Source organism: Bos mutus, chromosome 14 (genome assembly GCF_027580195.1).
Source record: "Bos mutus isolate GX-2022 chromosome 14, NWIPB_WYAK_1.1, whole genome shotgun sequence".
Taxonomy (NCBI): domain Eukaryota; kingdom Metazoa; phylum Chordata; class Mammalia; order Artiodactyla; family Bovidae; genus Bos; species Bos mutus.
The window spans coordinates 52,066,598-52,093,292 of record NC_091630.1 but is presented as its reverse complement, the minus strand read 5'-3'; the positions used below and the strand labels follow the sequence as shown (position 1 = coordinate 52,093,292).

Below are 26,695 nucleotides of genomic sequence, written 5' to 3'. Positions count from 1 at the left end.
TGAAAGCTCACACAGAAATAGACAGCTTTCTCATTCTACAAATGAATCTTTTATCAGTCCTACACAGGTTACCAAGCTTAATATATTGTTAGCTATGAACATAATGCTATTTTCATAACAATGATTTGAAATCCAGTGTCCTAGGATATTCAACTATTGAAAACACACCTGTCCCAATGAATCAGACTAAGATGCTGGAACTGAAGACAGTAAAATCCTCATCCATCAGGCACTTTGTATAACCCCACACCCTCACTTCCCCTAAAGACAAACACACCCAAGATACGAAGGCACAACATAGGCTGGGTGAGGACACGTCCCCACAGCGCGATAAGAAAGAGCTCAACATCTGTTAGCTTAATATGGGCTTAAGATTCACAGCTTCTTTCAAGGTCATCCACATTTGTGGCCACAATCAGAATGTGGGTCTTCCTACACACCTAGAGCTTGAAGTTTACAAAGCACTTCGCAGCGCAAGAAGTGAAGACAAAAAGCCAGGTTCACGAGAAAGCGCACTCGCTGGTCGAGCCCCGCGCGTGCGCACACTGAGAAAGGCCGTCCCAGGCGCGTCCCGCCGTCACCTCGCCTTCCGCTCCGGGCTCTCAGTGCCCGCCTTCGGGTTAGGCGCTGATTGGTCAGGCTGGCCGGTGCTCGGGGCGGAGACTGGGTGATTGTCAGCAACGCCCCGGGACAGCCTAGCTTCAAGCCTGAGTTGCCGGAGCAGGCTCCTGGCTTCCGCGCGGCCGAGGTAAAGTGGGGCTGGCGGCTCTGGAGAGCGGTTGGCTTGGGGGTCGAGGAGGTGCCCCCGGGCCCGATGGTGGTGGGGAGCCCTGGTGACAGTCAGCGTGGGAGCTGAAGGAGCGCGGTTCGGAGTTGCCGGGATGAGGGCGGGTTCCGCCGGCCGGTTGGGTGCCTGCGCCGCGGCTGATGGGAGAGGTTCTGGGGCCGCCGGGTGGCTGAGGGCTTGGGTGGGGCTGGCGCTTCGGCGGAGCGGAGGGACTTCGGCCGACTAGCCCCGAGGGCTGGGGCTCCCCCACCCGCCCAGTCACCCCCACGGCTGCCCCCTGCCTTCATCCGTCTTCGGTCCGGTGTCCGGAAGGCCCTTGGCGGCGGTTCCCGTGGGTGTTGCGCGTCCCCCGGGATCGGCGGGCGCACCTCCCCACCAGGCCTCGGGCGTCCGGAGAGGGCAGCACACCTCCCGAGCGGCTCGGTGGCTTAACCAACTCAGCTGACCGGCTTTTTACTGTTTTCACTTTTCGCCTCCTTGGACTTTCCCACTGTGTGTTCTTGACCAGGACTTACATTAGTCCCAAAGGTAGGGGTGGAAGGGAAAGAATCGACCTTTAACATTTAAAAGCACGTTATATTATGGAAACCTGGTCGAGAGACTAGCGTAAAGAACTCGGTGTACCCATCACCCAGTTTCAACAAGTATCAATAAATGGCTAGGCTTGTCCCTCTCCACAGATTATTTTGACGTGTATCTGAGACATATCACTGTATCTCTCTTCCTTATTTCTTAGGATCAATAGTCATCCTTTTCCAATCATGTGCTTCCCAGAGAGATTGAGTAAAATAAGGCACGCTTTAAGGCGTAGACGGCGCTAATGCATTTTGCGTTAGGAGAATGTGGGCAATTTTCCAACGGTGCTGTCTCATTACCTGGTGCTCAGGCTTTCGAAATCACTGAAAACAAAGGGGCCAAATAATCCAGTTTTGTCTGTAGCTTTACTGCATTTGAGTGGTAGTAATATTTGATTTTTATTCAATAAATTTTGTTTTAGTATTGATAATTTTATATTTACCGAGTCCTTGATGTGTATGAAGCATTGTGAAAGTGTTTTCAGCTGTTAGTTCATTAACTTTTACAACAGCTGTATGAAGTATTGATGGGTATTATCCCATTTTACAGGTGAGCAGGAAAAGAGGTTTAGAGAGGTTAAGCAGTTTGCCTGAGGTCAGGCTGATGTAAGAAGCTTGTCGTTGATGTTTAGTCCCTAAGTTGTGTCCAACTCTTTTGCGACCCTATGGACTGTATGTAGCCCGCCAGACTCCTCTGTAAGTTTTCACAGGTAAGGATACTGGAGTGGGTTGCCATTTCCTTCTCCAGGGATGGAACCCAGGAGGATTCTTTATTGCTGAGCCATCTGGGAAGCTCTATGTATGAAGCAGGGGGCTGTAATTTAGCTTGCTGATCCAGGTCACTGCAAAATTCTTGCTCTTTTAACCATAATTGAATGTCCCAAGAAATTGTGGAGTAAACCTAACTGCTGTGGAAATTTCTGTTGGGCTACAAATCCATAATGGGAAAAAAACCACACCTGGATATTTTGAATACAATAGTAAGATAGGTATTTTTTGTCCCTTTGAAACAATAAAAGGTTAACACAATTGGTTTTGAGAGTCCCTTGGACTGCAAGGAGATCCAACCAGTCCATTCTAAAGGAGATCAGTCCTGGGTGTTCATTGGAAGGACTGATGCTGAAGCTGAAACTCCAATACTTTGGCCACCTCATGCGAAGAGTTGACTCATTGGAAAAGACTCTGATGCTGGGAGGGATTGGGGGCAGGAGGAGAAAGGGACGACAGAGGATGAGATGGCTGGATGGCATCACCGACCCGATGGACATGAGTTTGAGTGAACTCCGGGAGTTGGTGATGTACAGGGAGGCCTGGCGTGCTGCAGTTCATGGGGTCGCAAAGAGTCGGACATGACTGAGCGACTGAACTGAACAGTTGGTTTTAAAGTTATGAGCAAAGTATGCAAGTGTAGTTCAATAAATAAAATTAAAAATTTTTTCTATAGATATGGCCAGTTAAAGGGGAAATGAAAAGGGAAAAAAATATATCAAGGAATAGTCTCTATCTCTTTTGGCAGTTAGCATATACTTGCTATATATACTGGATAGTTTAATATGTATCCCTCATCTTCTCAGTTTTACACTGTTTCTTATCCTCATCCAAGTATTGAGTTGGCTGAAAACTTTGTTCTGGGTTTTTCTGTAACAGCCTTTGGAAAAACCCAAATGAACTTTTTGGCCAACCCGATAGTTGTAGAGTAAGGACTAGAGACAGAGAGAGACAGCTGGGCTTATTCAGAGGACAGTAGAGAAGACCTGCTGAGTTGGAGTTTAGGATTCCTACTATAGGGGAGTAATTCAAAAGTCTAAAAGTAAGGTTAAATTCACACATGAAGGAACTTGAGTGCCAAATTTAAGAAACTTGAATTTTGAGCAAAGAAGTGACATGATCACAGTCTCCTAGGAATATAATGAGCTGGCTCTGTCAAAAATGGCTTCACCTGAGACGTGGAAACAATTAGTGATTTGACCTGGTGAATATAAAAGAAATGGGCTTTCCAGGTCTCTTTAGCGGCAAAGAATCCACCTGACAATGAAAAAGATGTGGGTTCAATGTCTGGGTTGGGAGGATCCCCTGGAGTAGGAAGTGGTAACCCGCTTCAGTATTCTTGCCTGGAAAACTGAAGGACAAAGGAGATTGGTGGGCTACAGATCCTGGGGCTGCAAAGAGTTGGACACGACTTAAAGCAACTCAATAACAAGAAATATCCATGAGCCCTGTTCAATTTGAGGAAGAAGGAACTCAAGGCAATACAAAATGGCACAGGGAAGGCTGATACACATTCTGTCTAGTGCTGTGCAGGGAGGGGGAGTTCATGCTCTAAGTGAGTCTGGCAATGAAGCAAGACTCACAGTGTATTAATTTTCCAGGGCTGCCGTAATATGCTGAGTGACTAAGCACACGCATATAAAGGAAATAGATATTGGTTTAACTGGTGAATTTATGGACATAAGGAAAGAAATGGAGGAAAAAAATAGTCTGTAAAATAGTAAGAGACAGTGTGGTGCAGTAGGTTCCAAAGTCCAGGTAAACTTCAGTTTCTACTCCTTTGTTTTCTTGGGTAATCTTGGTGATGAGTATTATTAGTGTATGGCTACTTTTTGAATTGTTGACAACTCAACTGTTCATCTTTTCTTTTATATGTTTATTGTATACTGTTGATACAAATTTCACCACTTAGTTTAAGCAACAAAATGTGGCACTATAATCTCACTATGTAATGATACAGAAGAAAGATGGAGAACTCCATCACCTCACCTCAGACACAGACAATATTAAGCTTTGGTATCTTTTCAGATCTTTTCTTCTGTATATGCATGTGCATAAAATATTTCACCACCATTTCTATGCTTTATTTTTTAAAACAGAATCACATATATGTTAGTCATTTAGATGTTTATCAGATATCCTTTCTTTTGTTTTAATGGTCATAAACTTAGAATGGGTATGTTGAATTTAACTATTTCCTTATTGATGGACATTTAGTTTGCTTCTAGAGTTTCTCTTCTACAACTAGTACTTCAGTAACTAGGCTTCCCTCATGGCACAGTGGTAAAGAACCTGTCTGCAAGGCAGGAGACTTGGGTTTAATCCCTAGATTGGGAAGATCCCCTGGAGAAGGGAATGGCAACCCACTCCAATATTCTTGCCTAGAGATTTCCATAGACAGAGGAGCCTGGTGAGCTACAGTCTATGGGGTCGCAAGTACCCTTACTAGCTTTTAAAAATGCAGCGTCTTTTTTGAAACTGACACAACATTGTAAATTAACTATATTTCAATAAAAAGTAAAAAATACTGTTAATTTAAAAAAACAACTAAACACCTTTAATTTAAAAAGTATGATTTGTTGACTTTTTCCATAAGGCAGTTTTATATATACATAATATGTAGAGGACAGTAATTATTACACAGCTTATCAAAATCACCTTTATAATGAATTCTCATCAATTTGCTTGGCCCAAGGAAGCAATTTTAATTAGTGAAAAATATTATTGACTTCCAAGTAATGTGAGTGTTTGTTTCTACTGGTGTCCAGGACCACTTAAGATACTTGGGCAGTCTTTCAAAAGATTGTTTTAAAACTGATGCCAGAATACTTAATTCGTTTGCATGGGAATGCTTAAAATAACACTTTAAGGAAATTCCTGTGTCATTCACAATAGGGTTATATCTCAGAGTTACATGAAAATGACACATCTTTAATTCAAATGGAAACATACAATTACCTCTAACCTCTTTTATAACATAAGGAGAGAAAGTCATCCTCTAAAAATGTAGTGAAAATGTCCCTCAAAAGTTCAGTTTCTTATCTAAAGCTCTTTTAATTTGAAAGAACTTTCATCGAGTTTTAATTAGGTAATGTTCTTAGGCTTCTTATCTAAATAGATTGTTGTTGAGAGATGTAGTACAGGTCATGAGATTTATTGTGGACTGAAAAAAGTTACACTTATGTCAGATTCTGTGTTGGGTACTGGGAATGTAGCAGTATATTTAATGTTGTATGACTAGTATAGAATATTAGTTCTAAAATACTGCCAGTAAATTACATACGCATAGGTCGAATACTATGTCATTACTTAATAGTGTGGTAAAGTGTTCTGATTTAAAGTCTCAGCCCAGACTGATGGGAAATCTATAGCTGTGGTCACTAGACTTGAATTTCAAGTTTAATTTCTAGAAAGTAGGGTAGGTTGTTGACATATGGTAGACAACTTTTTATTATGGTAAATAAACATTTTTTGGGGGGGAGGGTGGGGGCTTCCCAGGTGGCTCTAGTGGTAAAGAACCCTCCTGCAAATGCAGGAGACAAAAGATACAGGTTTGATCCCGAGTTGGAAATATCCCCTGAAAGAGGGCATGGTAACCTACTCCAGTGTTCTTGCCTGGAGAATTCGTGGACAGAGGAGCCTGGTGGGCTGCAGTCCATAGGATTGCAAAGAGTCAGACATGACTGAAGTGAATTAACATGCACACACAAGCATTTTATATATTTTTAATTTAACAATATTTAGTTATTTAATTTTGGCTGTGCTGGGTTACTGGGCATGCTTTTCTCTCATTGCAGCAAGTGGAAGAGGGCTCCTCTTCATTGTGGTACTCGGGCTTCTCATTGCAGTGGCTTCTGTCCTTGTGGAGCGCAGGCTCTAGGGCACAGAGGCTTCAGTTGTGGCAAGTGGGCTCAGTAGCTGTGGCTCCTGGGTGCCCAAGTGCTGGCTTAGTAGTTGTGGTGCACAGGCTTAGTTGCTCTGCGGTATGTGGGATCTTCCCAAACCAGGGATCGAACCTTTGTCTCCTGCACTGGCAGGCGATTCTTTACCTCTGAGCCACCAGGGAAGCTCAATACGCATTAAAAAAAAAAAAAAAAGCAAATAACATTCATCTACTGTCCCCGTGTCCTAAAAGAAAAAACATTTTCACACTAGAAACATAAGAAGGATATGTTCTCAAAGGACAGTAACTTTTTTTGGGGGGGTGGTGCCCTGCATAACTTGCGGGATCCTAGTTCCCCAACCAGGGATTGAACTGAGGGCACGACAGTGAAAACAGAGTTCTAACCTTTGGACTGCAAGGAATTCCCATCAAAATAAAGTACAGTAATTTTAAGTTGATTAAGTTTTTGTTTTTTACTTCATGGCCCTTGTTTTTCTTTTGCATCATTGTTTGTACCCAGAATGTAGATTGCCCTTTGGGGTACACTGATTTGGTTTACCTGACTTCTTAGTAAGTTTTCTGAAAAAAAGGAAACATTATTCCAGTAATTTGGCCAATCCAGTAACTAAGAATGTTCTGTTAATCTTTTTAGACTCCCAGTATAAAGTGGTCACACTCTTCTGTTACATTGTAAAGATAATTAAGTGGCCATTTCTGTGAATAGTTCACAAAGATCTTATAAAAATAAACTCCATGTACTCTTGTAATTTTTAAAGTTTGTAGCATTTTAAATTTACTGACAACTTTGTTATCCCTGCTAGCAGGTTTCTTGTGACGCTATTGCTAATAACTTTTTTAAAAGTCATAACTATCTCAAAAACATACACTGCATTAGTTGAAACAATTTTATTTGATTTGATTGTGGGCTTCCCTAATAGCTTAGTTGGTAAAGAATTCCCCTGTATTGCAGGAGACCCTGGTTCCATTCCTGGGTCGGGAAGATCCGCTAGAGAAGAGATAGGTTACCCACTCCAGTATTCTTGGGCTTCCCTTGTGGCTCAGCTGGTAAAGAATCTGCCTGCAATGTGGGAGACCTGGTTTGATCCCTGGGTTGGGAAGATCCCCTGGATAAGGGAAAGGCTACCCACTCCAGTATTCTGGCCTGGAGAATTCCATCACTTCATGGGAAATAGATGGGGAAACAGTGGCTGACTTTATTTTTCCGGGCTCCAAAATCACTGCAGATGGTGATTGCAGCCATGAAATTAAAAGATGCTTACTCCTTGGAAGGAAAGTTATGACCAACCTAGGCAGCATATTAAAAAGAAGAGACATTACTTTGACAACAAAGGTCCATCTAGTCAAGCCTATGGTTTTTCCAGTGGTCATGTATGGATGTGAGAGTTGGACTATAAAGAAAGCTGAGTGCCGAAGAATTGATGTTTTTAAACTGTGGTGTTGGAGAAGACTTGAGAGTCCCTTGGACTGCGAGGAGATCCAACCCATCCTAAAGGAGATCAGTCCTGGGTGTTCATTGGAAGGACTGATGTTGAAGCTGAAACTCCAATACTTTGGCCACCTGATGTGAAGAGCTGACTCTTTTGAAAAGACCCTGATGCTGGGAAAGATTGAGGGCAGGAGGAGAAGGGGATGACAGAGGATGAGATGGTTGGATGGCATCACCGACTCAATGGACATGGGTTTGGGTGAACTCCAGGAGTTGGTGATGGACAGAGAGGCCAGGCATGCTGCGGTTCATGGGGTCGCAAATAGTTGGACACGACTGAGCAACTAAACTGTACAGTCCATGGGAGTTGCAAAGAGTCGGACAAGACTGAGTGATTTTTCACTTTCACTTCACTTTTAATTGGTCTACCTGTGTGCTACTATATATTTTTGTAGTATTTGTGGAGGGAAAAGAAAGCCTGTTTTCAGTGTTTATCTATTTCTCATTCAGTTTTGATTTTCTCTTCTACCAGCTCTCATCCTCCCCCCAACCCCGCTGTAGTACTGCATTGTATTTCTATGTCTAGTCTAGCCAGAGTAGATTCTAAGCCTATACTATCATCATATAATTCTAGAAGTCAAATTTTACCCACACACACAGAACCAAACGAAACAAACCAATCAAAACAAAGTGCAGCCTGATTCTTAGCCATCTTTTTTAAACCTTTTTTATTGTGAAGTGTAACACACAGTGTAACACAGGAAGATGGATAAACATAAATAATACAGCTCAATATATGATCACAAAGCAAACATCCATGCAGTGACCACCCAGCTTAAGAACTAGAAAGTTGCCCACCCTCTGGAAAACTCCTTTTGCTGCCTTGCTCCTGTTACCCATCCCATGCAAAGGTAACCACCATGGTAACACCCTACACTACGGGTTTGTTTTGCCTTTTATGATTTTCTGCATGCCTTTAAGAGCTATAGTGATGTCCCCTTTTTCATTCCTGTTACTAGTAACGTGTGCCTTTTCTCTCCTCAGTAAATCTCATTTAGAGGTCAGTTCTTTTTACTACTTTTATCAAAGCACCAACTGTTGGCTTGGTGATATTTCTCTGCCTTGATAGTTCTCTAATGCTTTCAAATAGTTAATTAAAAAAAAATTTTTTTTTTTTTTTTTGTTCCACTAGTTTACTTGTTCTCAGCAGGAGGAGAATTTGTCTGAAATTAGCCTAGTTCACATATAAATAGAAGTAAAATTCCTCTTAAGATATCTGTTTACAATTGAGACAGTATAGAAAAGGCACCGGCTTGGGGCTTAGATGCCTTTCGTTTAATATTCAAGTATTAACTGAGCAACTGTTGTATTCTATATAGTTTGCTGAGTGCTGGGGTCTTATGATGAGTAAGCTAGTCTTTGCACTTGAGGTGATTAAAGTGCTGTGGAGGAGATAGGCAGTTTAGATACATTGTTTTAATGTGCTGTGTAGGAGAATACACACAGGAGGGCCCTAATACTGGTTGATCGGGAAAACCCTTTTGGAGGAGGTGAGAGCTAAACTGAAACAAAAGATTGGTAGAAGCTAGCAGTAGTCCAGGAAGCATGTTGAATTTCTAAGATTATCTATGGGACTGGATCAAAGATTAGATTATGAAAAATGCAGAGGATAGGGAAACAGCTCAAGTCCTAAGTACTTTGTATTGAGAATGGATAGAAAGGGATAGCAGAATCAGGGGAAAGGGTGGTGCACGTAATCTTGTTAGATTTTTTACAGTATACAGACTCAGAAGAGCAGGAGGAGCAGCAGAAATGGAATTTGATATATTTAGAAGGGAAATAGAACTGCTTGTAGGAAATGAAACAGAAAGAACAACTGGGGTGCCATTGTCTGAGGCAGGGGACACATTTAGGAGGAAAATTAACATGTTCAGTTTTTGCTTTCTTTGGTTTGAAAGAAAATGGGAGAAACAGGAAGGTAGCATGTGATTGCCGTTAACAGGAAAAAGAATCCACGTAATACAGGGTATAGCTGATGTCATGAGACCTGTGAGTGGAGGGGTGGGTATGATCTTGAGCACTTGGTTGGAAGGAGGGACAGGAGAGAGTGGGCGAACAGGTTTAGGGGGACAGAACAGGTGTGGATACAGAGATGCTGCGCTTGCGGCATGTGGAGTGTGAGGTCATTGAGGGATTTCCTGTCAGATGACTTTTCTTATTTGAATAGTAAGTTTGGTCATCTGAGAAATGACGGAGCTAGAATTAGAGAGATTTGGGGAGCGTGGAGAATGCTAGAAATAGCTGCCCTGGAGAATGGAGGAGGGGAAGAGCAGGAAAGTAAGACTGCCCTGACTGCGTCCCTGAGTCATGTCCGACTCTTTGTGACCCCGTGAACTGTAGCCCGCCAGGCTCCTCTGTTCATGGAATTCTCCAGGCAAGATTACTGGCATGTGTAGCCATGCCCTCCTCCAGGGGATCTTCCCTACCCAGGGATGGAACCCAGGTCTCCCACATTGCTGGCGAATTCTTTACTGTCTGAGCCACCAGGGAAGCCTGTGAATACTGGAGTGGATAGCCTATCCCTTCTCCAGGGCATCTTCCTCAACCAGGAATTGAACCAGAGTCTCCTGCATTGCAGGCGGATTCTTTACCAGCCAAGCTACTAGGGAAGGCCTAGTTGAAACTAGAGGTAGTACATTTGTAGCAACTTCAAGATGTGAGATTTAGTCATTTTCCTACAGCCCAATTTCGTAAGTGTAGGCTGGTGTGCTTACCAAGTTCTGGCTTGCTGAAGAAACAAAACAGTAGAAAAAGGGACTGAAAATACTAGAAAGCAATGGTTCAGATGTGGGGCTGCATGAGGCGGAAGAAAGTGAAGGTGGGAAGGGATTGACTAGGATGACCGCAAGTTCAGGGGAGGGAGACTGAAGGTCTCCATATGGTGCAAGGAGTGTCTGAGTGAAAGCTGTGATATTTGGATTTTGTAACTTCTAGATTTTGTTTTTAAATGAAAAGTAAAACATGCTTTGTAGCATTGTTCTAAGCAGCACAAACCATACAAAGAAAAAATTCTCCCTGCTCTGGCCAATTTTAATAGCCTGATGTAAAGCTGGTTGGGTGGTGCTGAATTCTCTTAACATTTGCTTGTGTGTGAAGCTTTTGATTTCGTCATCAAATCTGAATGAGTCTTGCTGGATAGAGTATTCTTGGTTGTAGTTTCTTCCCTTTCATCATTTTGAATATACTGTGCCATTCCCTTCTGGCTTGTAGAGTTTTTGTTGACAAATCAGCTGATAACCTTAAGGGAGTTCCCTTGTATTAATATGTTATTTGTCATTTTTTCCTTGTTCCTTCTATCTTTGTCTTTAGTTTTTGTCAGTTTAATTACTGTGTCTTGATGTGTTCCTCCTTGGTGATTATCCTGCCTGGGACTCTCAATAAAACTTGAATCCAGTTGTCTGCTGAGAGGTGGGGCTGCACTCCCTCCCTGTTAGTTTGGCCTGAAGCAACCCAGCCCTAGAGTCTATAGGCTCTGTGATAGGGCCAATGGGCACGTCCCAGAACTGCTCCTGCCAGTGCCTCTGTCCCTGCTGTGGGCCGCTGCCACCTCACATTTCTGCAGGAGACCCTTTAGCACAGTAGGTGGGTCTGGTTCGGTCTCCTGTGGGTCACTGCTCCTTTCCCCTGGGTCCTGGTACACACAAGATTTTGTGTGTGCCCTCCAAGAGTGGAGTCTGTTTCCCCCAGTCTTGTAGAAGTCCCACAGTCAAATCCTGCTGGCCTTCAAGGTCAGGTACCCCGGGGATTTCCAATCCCTTTGTCAGATCTCCTGGCGGGGAAGCCTGATGGGAGGCTCAGAACCTTCACGTCAGGGGGAGAACTTCTTTGGTGTTATGGTTCCCTCGTTTTGTGAGTCACTCACCTGGTGGGTATGGGATTTGATTTTATCATGATTGTGCCCCTGCTCCTGTCTTGTTGCAGCTTCTCCTTTGTCTTTGAACGCGGGGTATCCTTTTTTTGGTTGGTTCCAGCTCCTCTGTCGATAGTTGTTCAACAGCTATATCCGTGCTCTTGCAGGAGATGAGGGCACGTCCTTCTACTCTGCCATCTCGAATCAATCTCTCTCAATAGTTTGATGTACATCTTTCTATAAATGAAAAGGTTGAAGATTTTTGTCTTTTACAGAAATGAAATCATAGTATATTACTCTCCTGTATCATACTATCAAGTCATTACATAGACTGTAACTTGCTTTTTATAGATGCATAAAGCTTTGTAATATGCATATACTGTAATTAACAGGTGTTTTATTGATGAACATTTAAAATTGATCCTAGTTTTGTGAATAGAAGAAGCACTGCAGAAAATACTTTTATGTTCTCTATGTGTAATGCTTTTATTTCTGCAAAAAATTCCTGAAAGTTAAGTAATTTAATCAAAAGCTATATGTGTTTTTAAAACTTTTATTTGAGGCGTAACTTACATTATGAAAAGTATGTAAGTGTGCAGCATCTTGATAAGCATTCCCAGAGTAAGCACATCCAACTGTCTGTCTGTTGAGAAACACAGCTTGGCCAGCATCCACTGAAATCCTGCAGTCAGGCCTACTATCAGTCACTACCTCTGTCTCCACAACAGTTAGGAAAAAAACTTTGAAAAAGAATTCACAATGTGTGATTAGCTTGCTTTTAGTTTTACCTGTCTTAGATCTTTATGTAAATAGACTCAAACAGTGGTGTATTGGATGCATTATTGTAAATATTATAACCACTCAGCAGTGGCAAGAATATGTGTTTATGATGTACTAGTGCTGATGAGTCCAGAGTGCAGAGTTCCATTTAGGGAAGGGCTTGGAGAAGAGAGGACTCAGGACTCATAGTTGAGTGATGGGGAATGCTCGAGCGCCCTTAAGTCAGTCCTCATGAGGAACAGAGGGTGGTCAAGCAGTGCTTCCTAAGGAGAGCTGCTTTTGCTTGTTTCTTAAATGAAGGCACTATTTGCACACAGCAAAATTCACTCCTTTTGGTAGATTTCTTTGAACACAGTCATGTAACCACCACCACAATCAAGATATAGACTATGTGCATTTTTCCAAAGCTTGCCTTGTGCCCTATTGTAGTTGTTACAGTGGAGTTGTTCCTCCACTGACAGTCCCTGGTGACCCCTGATCTGTTCTGTTGTCTCTTTAGTTTTGCCTTTGAGGGAGAGTTTTGAAAAGAACTTAACAGCAGTAATTCAGAGATGGTTGGATAGCATCACCGACTCAATGGACATAAGTTTGAACAAACTCTGGGAGATGGTGAAGGACAGGGAAGCCTGGCGTGCTGCAGTCCTTGGGGTCGCAAAGAGTTGGACATGACTGAGCAACTAAACCACTACCACCACCACCACAAAGAGCAGTGACTGATTGGAAACAGCCTGGATGTAAAGTGAGCGAGAATAAGCAAGTACTGGACCCTTTGACACAGCATTCTACAGGGAGAGCCGAGTTTCAGTTCGGTGAGGGAGGAAACACTTACCTTCATTCAAACAGGCTTCCAGAGAGCACAGTGGAGGGGTCTGGAGTAAATGGTAGCTGGAGGAGGCCCCCAGCTATGTGACCTCTTTTCCATGTTTTCTGATTAACATCCTTGTTGAACATTCCCCTTATTGAAAATTCCTTTTATTTTTTTGGTGACAGTATCTCTTACATTTTTCGTTACCTCTTTTGCATATTTTTTCGCACTGACCTTTGCTTGATCTTCAGGTATTTCCTGAGATGTCTATCCTGGCTTCATTTCTTACTCTGTATGAGTTAGCCCATTCACTCTTAGGTTACATTTTCTAAGCCATGCTTCCTAATCTTCATCTGTAGTGCAGACTCTCTTCCTCACAAGAATAATTTTTAAAAAACTTTTCACTTAAAAAATGAGCAAAAAAACTTCTCAATGGAAGGTATCAAAATATGCCCCCCAAACCTGTGAAGAACCCCCTACTAAAATTAAAAAGACTGACAGTACCAAGTATTGACCATTGACAATACGAGGGATTGTTGAACAGCTAGAGCTCGTTTATTTATCTGCTTTGGAGAGTGTAATTGGTATAACAACCTCAGAAAACTTAGTTTCTATTAAAGATTTAGCTATGTATCTGTATATATTATGATCTAGCAATCTTACTCCTGGGTATAAACTCAAGAGAAATTAGTTCTTATGTGTACCTTGCTATGTTATGTGCATGAATTGTTTCAGCAACTTTATTTGTAACAGCTAAAAATGGAAACAACCCAAATGTTCACAAACAGTAAATCATGTAACACAACATTGTAAATTAACTATATACTTCAAAAAAATAAAACAAAAACCCCTAGTAAATTGGGTAAGTAAATTGTGGTAGAGTATCATAGCAAAATACTGCACATCAGTGAAAAAGAGCTGTGATTCCCAAATCATGGGAATGAATCTCACAGGCAACGTTGAGTGAAAGAAGTCAGACCCAAAAAAGTACGTACAGCCTGCAGATGTGATAGACTGCAAAAGTTAGAGTATTATTTAGATGGATGAAGCGTGGATATTGACTGGGTGGAGGCTCACAGGAGCTCTTGGCATTCTTTAAGTGTTTTATATTTTAGTTTGGATGGAGGTTCTACAGGTTTATACCTGGACACACTGAAAATTTGTGCACTTTTCTGTGTAAGTTATAGCTCAGTTTCTAAAAAAAGCGGTAAGGGGAATTCCCTGGCCATCCAGTGGTTAGGACTTGGCGCTTTACTGCTGAGGACTCAAGTTCAATCCCTGGTTAGGGAACTAAGATCCCACAAGCCTTGAGGCATGGCCAAAAAAAAAAAAAACCAGAAAACGGTGATAGGTTTTCAAATCCTACATAAAACCATCCTTTTTCTCTGATCAGTTTTTTTTTTTGGCCAGTCATCTCCATTGTTTTTGGCCCTCTGTACTTTTTATTCCCATTACCTCTCAGAGTATTCATTCTTATAAGCAATTATAGATGCTGGTAATATTAAAATATATTAATATCTCACCACTGTTGTAGTTGTGACCGCTCCTTAGTTACCAGTAAATTGTATGTTCCTGTTAGTGCTTTCTCTTTCATTACATACTTTGATCTGTCATTAGAGCTGGTCTCCTTCTAGTTCATGTTTCACCCAGCGTCTGGCATATTTATGGCATCTTTATTCTACCCCACCCCCCTCCATTCTTTATAATTGTTCATCAAGTTCTTTTCAAAGTGTAGGCCACAAATTTTATTTCTGGTCCACAAGAGGATAAACTTATATCAGAATGTGAATCAAATATATCACAAAGTACAGTTTTTTTTAAAGGCTTCCTTGAGAAGAAAGCAGCACATTGCTTTATAGTCTGGTGTACAGTCCTTGTCACTTTGGAGACCAGCCCTTCCAGTAAACTGGTTTATGCCACATAAGTTCATAATTGTGTCAGATACACAGTATATTGATGAGGAAGGGAGGAGGATGAGTAGCAGGGTCATAGCGCCAGTGAGTGTGGAAGAACTTTGTCTTTTTTTTTTTTTGACCTTCTGGCATCTGAAGTCCTGCCTTATATTTATGGAATTCTTTATGATTTTGGTGGAAGGTAGAATCTGCTTCTCACTATAGCCAGGTGCGTGCTCAGTCTCTCAGTCATGTCCGACTCTGTGACCTCATGGATTCTAGCCTGCCAGGCTCCTCTGTCCATGGAATTTCCCAGGCAAGAAAGAATACTGGAGCAGGTTGCCATTTCTGACTCCAGGGGATCTTCCTGACCCAGGGATCAAACCCACGTCTCCTGCCAGGCAGATTCTTTACCACTGCACCACCTGGGAAACCCTGTAGCCAGGTAGATTTGACCAAACAAATGCCACTAGTAGGAGAGCAACTCAGGAGCCAGTGAGACAGAGAAGGGGGACCTGGGAGCTTCTGTTCCGTCAGTAGTCACAGTAGCAACTGCAGAGGTGTCTCCCAAGACACTTTTGCTGTGATTTTGGATGTCTTTGCTGGTTATGTAGCCTCTCAGTTTCTTCTAAGGTTGTTATCTACTGGGTGTCTTTCCATAAATATATTTTCTGCTTAAGTCAGTCACAATAGGTTTTCATCACTTTCAACATAGAACCCTGAATGGAAAAGTTAAAAAACAGAAAAACAATTGTAATACTAGTTTATATAAAGCTGATGTCAAGCAAAAAAATTTTTTAATTACACACACAAAGATTTAAGATGTTGTAGACTAGACTGACTTTGTGAGACATGTTGTAGACTGTAAAGATTCTAAATAATAATAATTTCACTTTAGTATTTGCATTTTCAAATTTCAGCATGCTTTATGGACCATGTGCTGCTATGTATGCCTGAAGTACTTGAAATGCAAATTTGGAGAGATTTTGCCATCTAAATGCTTGGCTGGATTAAACGCCTAATTAGGATGATTTTTCAACAGGTTGGAAGCATGCAATCGGTGAGTGCTCAAAATTCATTTTTAAAATCCGGATGTTGATAATTTTTTTCTGGGAAAAATGAATCTATGTATGGCCAACATATGTACTGTTTAATTTGCTTGCTATATAGATCATGGAAGTGAATCTTTATCCAGCATCCTATGGGATGGGTTACATCGAAAATTTACCCAATATTCATGTAACTGTTAAAAGCAATGAATTTGTTATTAGTGAGGAAAAGGCTTTAATACATATATATATATAAATCACTGAATAAAATGTTTGACTAATGCTTGACAACTCAGTGTTGTAGAACTGTTAACATTGAAATATTGAATGCTTTTATAATGTGGTTTATCACACAACTGTTTACAATAAAAGTCATGTCTGCTACAGATACAAAGAAAAAATTAGTGTAATATGGTTATTCTATGCCAAAGATGCTCTAATCTTAACATTTAAAAAATATATTCTACTGATACATAATTTTTTTTCAGACCCAGTGTAAAATTATTAGAACAATAGTTGTACCAAGCATATTTTGTGGAATACATATCATTTTCAAATGTGGTGTTATTGGTGACATGGAATTAAGCTGTTTTCTTAAAAGATAGAGGCAAGTTACATAATTTGAGTATACTTTTAATTGCATTGCTTTTATGTTTTGGTTTTATTTTGTGTCTCTTTATGTTGAGAAGGTTGAACTTTTATTCCCCCAAGCTCCCAAAGTTAAATGTTTTCTATGGAGATAAAAAGCAAAGAACCAAATAAAATTACCCTTTTTTATAGTTGCATAATTTTGAGATTATCATCTTGAGGATAAGCAATGGGAAAATGGTTTGTAAAGTTAATACTTTCATCTTTTTCAGTTACATCTTCTCACAATTCCTATTTCACTTAGGGCCGCTATACCACCTTTCTTGTTTGCTGCTTACCACTATTTGGCTACCTGGGGCAGATGAACATTTCAGTACTGACAGCAAGAGAATTTCTTTTCCATTCGAAAAGTCAGGAAGCTTTTGTTGCTAATGAGTCCCCCAACATGAAGCTTTACAGTTTGTGATTCCTTTTCCTTTGCAGTTTTAGTAAGAAGTGTAGTTTAGTGGAAAGATCATGTAGGTCTTGGACGCACACACACCTCAGTCTGAAATGTATTTCTGCCAGTTACTTTCTTCATCTGCAGAGTACAGATGGGAAGAACTGCTGCTGCACAGTGAGCCTGTGGGTTAAATGGCAGGGTATGTACAATGCCTGCCAGTGGCTTGTATGGAGCGTAGGTATAGTCAGTGATAGTGAACTTCCTACCATTTTGCTCTGTCATCCTCCTGCCCCCGCCCGAAGTCGGGCAATGTGACCAGGGCTGATTGAGGCCAAAGTGCAGAATTTTGTTTCAGGAACAGATAACATGCTTTACTTGGTTTAATTTGCTTATTTAGCTTTATTCATTTTGAACTCTAAAACGGGTGCCTTTCATCAAAGAATGGACCAGGTAAGAGAGCATTCATTTGCTCCCAATATTGTAATAAAAACTGACAGCCCTTTTTACTAATGGCAGATGGAAATACCATTTTTTTTTAATGTAACATATGATCATCACTTTTAACCAGTTAACTGAGTCTATATAAAAATAAATTTTCTCCTAACATGAAGCAGTGTGAACCTTTGGAGTTATTTTCTATCTTTGTTTCCTAAATCTCTCAGCCTGCTACCTAGGAGTAGTCTGAAAAGCAAAAAAAAAAAAAAAATATCAACCACTTTTTAGTTCCATTTTTCAGTGATAAAATATGTATTTCTCACTGGTTAGATATACAAATGAACTCAGTACTGTGTTTGAATGTATTCAAGAACAAAAACTGCTTTCATCCTTTACGTATTTTTATCTGCCTAAAAAAAAGTGCAAGTGAGATCAGGATTTTATTTTTGGTGATGATAACCTATTTGTATTTTATCACACAAATCAGCGCCATCATAATAGCTATCATTCATTGGCTTAGTATACCCAGTTCTTTTAGGCATATTATCTGTGTTCACTAGGACAATGATTTGTTTTTTAAACAGATGAGGAACCTGAAATTCAAGAGTGTTTAACTGAGTTGTCTAAAGTTACCTGACTAATAAGTGGCCGAGCTATAAAATGAATCCAATTCTGATTCCAAAATCCTTTTTTTAGTGTACTTTACTACCTCTTATAGTAGGGGAAATGACAGTATTTATTAAATAATACAAACTTATCTCATTTAATGCTCATAGGCATGAGGTCCCCATTTTATAGATGAGGAAAGGGAAATATAGAGGGATCAATGACTTGCCAGCTTTAAACAGACAATAAGTGGTAGTGCCTACTTTTATTTTTTTATTTATTTTAATCTTGGCTTTTAAAGCCAGTCCTACATGTTGCTGAGGCCTCTCTGTTTTCTCTTCATTGCCTTCCATTTGGCCTCAACATTTGTTTGACTTTAAAACTATATACAGCTGACCCTTGAACAATGTGTATTTAAACTGCTCACATCCATTGATATGCAGATGTTTTTCAGTAGTCAGTACTACAGTACTCCAGGATCCATGGTTGGTTGAATCCGGGGATGTGAAACTGTGGATATGGGGGCAACTGTAAAGTTACTTGTGGATTTTGTCGGGAAAGTGGGGCAGTGCTTGGTGCCCCCAACCTCAGTGTTGTTCAGGGGTCTGCTGTACTCACATTTGTCCACACTTTCTTCTCAGTGTATTATTACTATATTTTTGCCCTTAAGTAAAAGTGTTTTTAAACTAGAGAAAGCAAGCTATGAATCTAATGTGATTCTGGTTAATCTCAGTATTTTACGTTGAAAAGTTATAGCAAATATCTAATTTGAATTAGTAATGTATTTCCAGTAATACTTGAGAATTGTACCCTTGTTTTCCTCTTGTGCTTTGGAGGAAGCGTGTGAATGTGGCTAGGAGTTTAGATAAGGAGGAAGAGAACTGAGGCAAAGGTTATCTTCAGTTGGGGAGTTCAAAATTGTTACCGAATTTCATCTTCATATCTTTACTTCTTTCTCCCCAACACACACTCTGGTTCCTGTGGAATTAAGAATTTATACCTTGTTGGGTCCTAGACTCCCTAAAAATTTGATTAATAGTATGACCCTTCTTCCCAGAAAAATGTTGTGTATGCACACAATTTTGCATATAATTTCAGAGATATGGGAACCTCAGAATAAGAACCTTGGGTTAGTATTACATAGTTTTTCTAGAGAAAAAAAAATTTATTTAGAATTAGGTTTATACTTTCTCTTGCTAAGTGGTGACTCTCAAATAGAAATACAGATTAAACTAGTCTATAACAAACGAATTAACATATAAAGCTTGAGAGCAGTTGTCATAATGAGATAGATGACAGCTTCGGATTCCAGCCTCACACTTCAGCACTGTGACAATAGCATGGCACACTGAAAAAAGAACAGATAGCTTTCCTGTCGTCATCCTCCTGCCTTGCTGTCATCACTTTCAAACTCTGTTGCTACATGTTATGGACTGTCATTACTAGACTCAGATACGCAAGCACCCCCCTCCCGATTCATTATTACATTATTTATCAGTAGTTCTTATGAATAAAGCAAAACATTTTATTTAATAATTCCATTCATTTAATTATTCCTTAATGGAATTGAATTCTTGTTTCTTAATGAAATGGAATTGTCTAGTAATGACAGTTTTCTCCCTGACCTCTCTCTAACATCTGAAAATATTAACGACAGTTTATCTTTAGAGGAAGCCTTTCCTTCTCCAAACAAGTATCCTGACAAGCCAGTTCAGCAACCGGTTAGGACAGGAGATGCGCTTGGGCCGTGCAGCCTCCCATCATGCACAGATGGTGACTTTCCATACCATCTGTTCATTATTTCTTCACAGCCATTTACGACTTTGCCCCCTCCATGAGGACTGAATAGAAAAAAATAGTCAGACCTAGTTTTAGAGTTCCTGGAAGTTAGCTGCTCCTTCGTCTAACTTTTTCTTCAATCCAGTAAAGTTTACGGCTCCTCCTCTTTCTGAATATCCCAGTCACTAGCTCATTTAGACCCTTGCTTCGTATTTTTTGGTGCTAAATGCTATGCAGTTCACAAGTAACAGAAGAACCACATTATGTTAGTCCACTATGTATACTTAAAGAAATAATCACGTAAAGCAGTCTGTTCTTTTACTTTCCTTAACTTTGTACAAAAATCCTAAATAGTCTACTCATTCCTTACAAGTAAAAACTGAGTCTTTGGCCACCTTCTTTTGTGGAAGGCACCTGCTAAGTCTTTCCTTCTGATATTAAGCAAATGGGAAGATAGTAGTTGAAACGTAGTCCTGAAGCATGCATACCAAGGAAAGCTAAAAGCTGGCAGAAATCTTAGTTCCTGACCTTGGCAAGTCCTTTCTGAACTTTTCTTTGTGAGCTTTTTTGTCCTCTCCATCTGCAGGTAAGATCTTTGCTTACTGGAGGGACGAAAGGTTTCACATTAGGCTGTGTAACTGTCACATTATGATGCATAAATAGTGTTCTACTTGTACATCATAGAGTTTTCACTTGTGGCTAAATAGAAGACATCAGAAATGGTTGACTGGTGTAGTTACTATTGCCCTATGGATTTTTTTTTTCTTTAAAGATCTATGTCTATTAACGTGTATAAGGTAAAGAGTTTGCTTGAATACTGTCCATTTTAGAATTACTTGTCCTTATTTTTTCTTGGCCTCTTATTCTTCCCTTTTTCCTCTGGTCAGGTGATCTTCCTGCTGTTAGTTCTCATGTGTTATTAATACTATTCATGTGATGATCCTCTGTATGATCATTGGTGTGGATAATTTCCTTTCCTCAACTCCACGTAATTCCCTTCTAAGCTTCACATAGCTTCCTCTCTTGTATCCTTTGTTTAATGTTCTTATTTCAGTATTGATGTCTTTCCACTGACCAGTTTTCCAATCTATATCATCCTTTTCTATTTCTTAAAAAATATTTGTGTCTCTAAAGCAGGAGTTAATATAATTTTTGTTGGTTGAAGTGTTAGGCTATTAGTACTTTCCAGAACTCTCCCAGGTAAAATCATCAGTGTAACGTTGAACATTGTTTTTAATGCATTAAAAAAACAATTGAAGTATAGTTAATCTGCAGTGTTGTGTGAGCTTCACATGTACAGCAGGGTGATTCAGTTAAACATATATAGGAAAATATCTGTTCTTTTTCAGATTCTTTTTCATTATAGGTTATTGCAAGATGTTGAATATAGTTCCCTGTGCTGCACACAGGGTCCTTGTTATTTTTCTGAAACTTTGAACATATTGATGATGACAATTACATGGGCTGGGGCAGATGCCAGAGGTATATATACCCCATGATCCTCACATTGACTCATACTGTTAACCTTAAATTGGATTTGATTGCTAAAATATGAGATCAGACTGCCTCTCTGTTTGTTTTACAAGTTATACGTGCTTTTAAAATGGTCTAGAGGTCTGGTTAGGATTATGGGCGGAAGCCATAGCTCTTTACACGAACACTGCTTGATCAAACTGTAATTCCATTCTTCAGATTAGAATGGGCATGGAGTAACTTTAAAAAGGGGTCAATGTTCATGGCCCAGAATACATTATTTATGCTAGGATATAATTGAATATTTAAGTTGAATGAATTAAGTAAATAGTCACGTCATTCTCCCTCTTGTCTTTTAAAATTGCTTTTTAATAGCATACTACCTCTCTTTACCTCTTCTGTCCAGGCTTTCAGGTATAGCACTGAAAACAGATGGATAGTTTTTCTCTTTAAGGAAAGAGCATATACTTGGGGCGAAGTTTCAAGGTACATGTTGTAATGATTTAACATTTAACATGCATTTTTTGTTTGCTTTTTGCTTTGGAGGTTTATGTTTGTTTTTGCTTTAAGCATAGTATAATGTCCTCTGTATTATGATTTCATCTGAAAAGTTCTGCTCATTAGGGTTATCACAACCCATTTAGTACCTTTGTATAAATTAGGAAAAGGTACCTTTCCCCCTAGACAGGGCCTCATGAGAAAATGTAGTACAACTGGATTTTGGCCCCCACTCACCCTTGGCCAGGCCTTCTTGTATAAGCGAACAAAATGAAGCATCATGCATGGTACAAATTCAGATTCTGAACTTTGTACTGATTTGCATTTGTTTTGAAAGCCTATTGTAACAAAAGCAGCTTGTAGTTTTGAGAGACTTATACATATATAAAATTCTAAAAATAAAGCAGAGGAGATAAAATAGCTTCCTTTGCAGAATAGTATGGAAGCGTAATGAAAATAGATGAGTTTTTATTCCAAATATGATATTTTACAATTACTCGTAGTTCTTTTTTTGGGGTGGGGGCATGCCAGCTTGTGGGATCAGATCTCTGACCAGGGGTTGAACCTCTAAGCAACTCCCACTAATTGTTCTTTACATTTTTATATGATGCCTCACATTAAGCTTTACTGCATTAATAATAGCCTGCTATATATATTATTACATTTTTAATTGAAAAATATCAGCTCATTTCCTGTAACATAGAGCATTCTGATTCCATAATTAATGTGTCAGCTTGTCATGCAATTAATTGTCTGATGCTTTTGTATGAACAGTTCTGTAAGTCTTGTCATTGAACTTTTGGTCTTTCCTTCTTCCTCAGGTTCTTTGGTCTGGGAAGCCATATGGGTCATCTCGGAGTATTGTAAGGAAAATTGGTACCAATTTATCTCTGATCCAGTGTCCAAGAGTTCAGTTTCAGGTACTGTATTTTATATATTTCAGATTTTATATTAATATGTTCCTTGGTAATATAAATAGGCAAGGCAGCTTTAAAAGTACTTTTTGAACCTCTCCTCCCATTGATGCCACTATCAATAAAATAAGAGGATAAAAACCATAGTAAAGTCTTTCTAATTTTAGTTCCTCTGTGAAGTGATTATTTAAGCTCTTTAAGACATTTATCCTTAAGAATACATATTTGAAGACTTAGAAGCATATAGTAAGCCAAGCAGTTAATTCCCAGGTGACCTTGAACATTGTCTTCTAGCACCAAATCAGGAACCACTCACCTCGTTGCCTGGATATAAAGGTTATATTTTTTTGATCTGGGCTTTTGTTCCTTACTGTTGTTTTAGTGTTAGACATGTATCACATAGCTTTGTTCTTGTTTTTCAGTAATTCTCTACAACAGTAATAAGACAAAACCTTTCAGTTCAACATTTAAGTATAATATAAAGTTCAGCAGATATTTATACCAATTTTAAATAATAGATTAGCATGTGAAATGTGGAAGATATATATTTAATTAATAATTCAGAAGTGCTCTTGTGAGCTTACTAGATATGATGTCTTACTTAAAAATTATTTCTCCTTGTAAAGACAGTTAACAGTCTGTTCCTCAGTAAGTGGTAGAAATTATCATTTGTTCAGATTGACTAGCAAGGTTGGTCATTATTGTGCCCACTAGCAGATTGACTGGCAAAACCTTTGTGCATCAGTCTAGACATTGACAAGTTGGAACTTCCAGAAGTAATTTTTATCAAATGATACAAAATGATAAATTTTATCAAGTTAAAAAAAATTAAAATGGAGAAACCTATGGTAGTAATTCTGTCAAGCACAATATCTGAGAATTCAGTTCAGTTAGACACCAATTGCTGATTGCTTTATTTGCCAGTTTCCTTCAAATAACTATTGTGTTAACCAAGACTTACTTTCTTCTGATTGCACTATTCATTTAATTCTATTTATCAATCTGCTTAACCTAGTTGCAGGAGAATTTGATTCAGCATTTGTGTTCGCTGCCGTCTATGGGGTCGCATAGAGTCGGACACAACTGAAGCGACTCAGCAGTAGCAGCAGCAGCTAGATGTGAATGAAAGCAATGAAGATAATATAGCATTTTCTGGTAGCAGCCCAAATCTGCCTTGACAGTCAGTGGACTGAGTTACTAGGGCCAAGTTCATTTTCTTGGAAGGAGCCTCTTTCTCAATGTTATTAGTTACTTAGAAGGGTCTGAGCAGAAAAAGAATTTTAGGTTTAGTACAGGAGCTACATTTGAAAAGAGATTAACATAAGGAGAGAGGAATAAGGTATGAGAAATACTGGTGACCTACTTGAGAGTGTAGTAGAAAACAAGACATTTGTTTAAAGTGAGATTTTTGCTTCTAGGCAGCTTTGTAGCGCTGCTGCTTTTCAGATTCAAAGTCAATCTTAAAGTGTTTTATCTGCTAGTTAGATAATTTGTCTGGTATTTTTCCTCTGTATCCTCTGGTATTTTTGTTTTGTTTTAACTAAGTCTATCAGAAATTTTAAAAAATGGAGAATCTTTGAAAAATATAAGGGATGCAGTTCAGAGTAATAACATTGACAACATTTTTGCTATTCTTCTGGCTAAGTGGGGGTTTGATTGATATGGAATATGTTTGGACTGTCTAGGACTCCAACATGACTATAGGAAGTCTGAAACTGGGAAGCCACCATTAGACCCAAGGAGAGCAGACCCCATTATGGGGCCCTGTTTAGGAGACAAAAGTTGAAATAGATTAAACATGAGAATGAAGCATTCATGGGTCAATTCAGAAGGAGTAGTCAAAGCCAGTTCTTTGTTGTCCTGGGTGATTTCAGTGTCCTTGGAAACACAGTTTCATATTTTCTTTACTTCCTCTGCTCTTGTTGGCTTTCACTTCTATTCCTTCCCTTGTACGCACACTCACAGGCGGCACCTCAACCGTGTCACCCTCACAGCAGTTTTCACCTCTGAACTCTTAGGCCTCAGTATGTTCCTTCTAGATCATACCATCTCTTCACTGTTGTCAGATGACCCATTATCTGGACAAGTAAGACTCTCACATAAACGAGGGGCAAGCCAGGAATGTTACTTTGTGATGTGAGGGTTAGGATATCTAACTCTGAGTATCATAACTGGTACATAATTAGTGCACAGTAAAAGTATGCCAGTGGTGGGATTTTATCGTTATTGCCACCTTACAGCAGAATAGCAAATTAAACTTATTTGGCTCACTAAATGAACTCTGTGATTTTACAAATTTGATTTCTGTATATTTATAGGGTCACAGTTCAGAACATAGATCAACATGTTTATTTACACCTGAATCCAGTTAATGGTCACAGGGAATATTGTGCTGGTAATAAAAATGAGATAATGAATGTAAAAAAGCATGTAAAAGCACTCAATATATTTTTGCTATATTGTTTGTTGGAATGGGGTTCAGAGGTTTTGATTTACAGTGGTTCTCAATACTAGGTGCATATTTAAATCACCAGGAGCTTTAAAAAATAAGCATGCTTGGGCTCCACCCTCAAGGCTCCACCCCCACCCCCAACAAAAACACTTAACAGGGCTTATAAAGAATATAGATGTCATCCAAAGCTTACTAAATCTGAATTTCATATATTTGACTTTCTTTCATACATTTGTTTTTTAAAAACCTCTTCAGGAGCTTTTGCAGTGGGGTTGAGGACTTCATTTACAGGTTGTGTTTTCATATTTTGCTGAAGAAAGTTTAAAGCAGTAACATGCCTATCTGTTGGCAAATATGAAAGTAATCACTAAAGCACCTTTAGGGTCATTTTTATAAATTTAAAATTTTCTGAGTTTAACACATGGAATTTAAGTGTGGCTTATTGGGGGTAATAAATAAATACTACACTTAAAAAACCTAAGGCAACAAAAAAGTGATCTTGCATGCTATCAGATAAAGGGATGGGTGGGAACTTGGCCCTGTGCTATAGGAGTTTGAATCCCTGCTCTGCAACCTGCAGACCTCTGGGTAATTTTACCTGGACTACCTCTTTTTTTTCCTGTGGAAACCCTGCCCCAGGCTAGTTTCTGGGATGGCTAAGAGTGATTGTTGGAATTGGTGGAGAAGGGAATGTTCTGTAACTAAACAAGTGTAAGATTCTCACTACAATTCTCACACTAAGTCTGGAAGGAAAACAACCACCTGCCACATGGCATTTAGCAGATAAACGTGAGATCCATGTATTATGTTAGGTATTGTTGGTCAGTGATGAACCAAACAGTCATGATCTTCACCCTTACTGGGATATAGTTCAGGGGAGAGAGATTAAACAAGGAAGTAAGCTGATAAATGTTCCAAGGAATATAATCAATCTGATTTCAGTATTGACTATCTGGTGATGTCCATGTATAGAGTCATCTCCTGTGTTATTGGAAGAGGGTGTTCGTTATGACCATTGGATTCTCTTGGCAAAACTCTGTTAGCCTATGCCCTGCTTAATTTTGTATCTAAGGCCAAACTTTCCTGTTACTCCAGGTATCTCTTGATTTCCTACTTTTGCATTCCAATCTCCTGTGATGAAAAGGACATCTTTTTTTGGTGTTTGCTCTAGGAAGCTTTGTAGATCTTCATAGAATCATTCAACTTCAATTTCCTCGTCTTTATTGGTTGGGGCATAGACTTGGATTATTGTGATGTTGAATAGTTTGCCTTGGGAAATGAACCAAGATCATTCTGTCATTTTCAGATTGCACCCAAGTACTGCATTTTGGACTCTTGTTGACTTTGAGGGCTATTCCATTGCCTCTAAGGGATTCTTGCCCACAGTAGTACATATAATGGTCATCTGTATTAAATTTGCTGATTTCTGTCCATTTTACCTTGATTCATGAACCTAACAGTCCAGGTTCCTATGCAATGTTGTTCTTTACAGCACTGGACTTTACTTTCAGCACCAGACACATCCACAACTGGGCATCATTCTGCTTTGGCTCAGCCTCTTCATTCTTTCTGGAGCTATTTCTCTGTTCTTCCCCAGTAGCATATTGGATAC

At 39.6% G+C, this 26,695-nt stretch overlaps 1 protein-coding gene across 1 annotated transcript in view; it reads left to right on the top strand.

Annotated features, from left to right (window-relative positions):
- The first annotated feature begins 655 nt into the window (after positions 1-655).
- The window catches only part of MTFR1 (mitochondrial fission regulator 1), a 60,100-nt gene continuing 34,060 nt past the window's right edge, over positions 656-26,695 (top strand). The window contains exons 1-3 of the mRNA XM_005892950.3: positions 656-748; positions 15,768-15,907; positions 22,539-22,637. Of these exons, the coding sequence (XP_005893012.1) occupies positions 15,845-15,907; positions 22,539-22,637 (162 nt within the window). The 5' untranslated portion in view covers positions 656-748; positions 15,768-15,844. The remainder of the gene's footprint in view (positions 749-15,767; positions 15,908-22,538; positions 22,638-26,695) is intronic.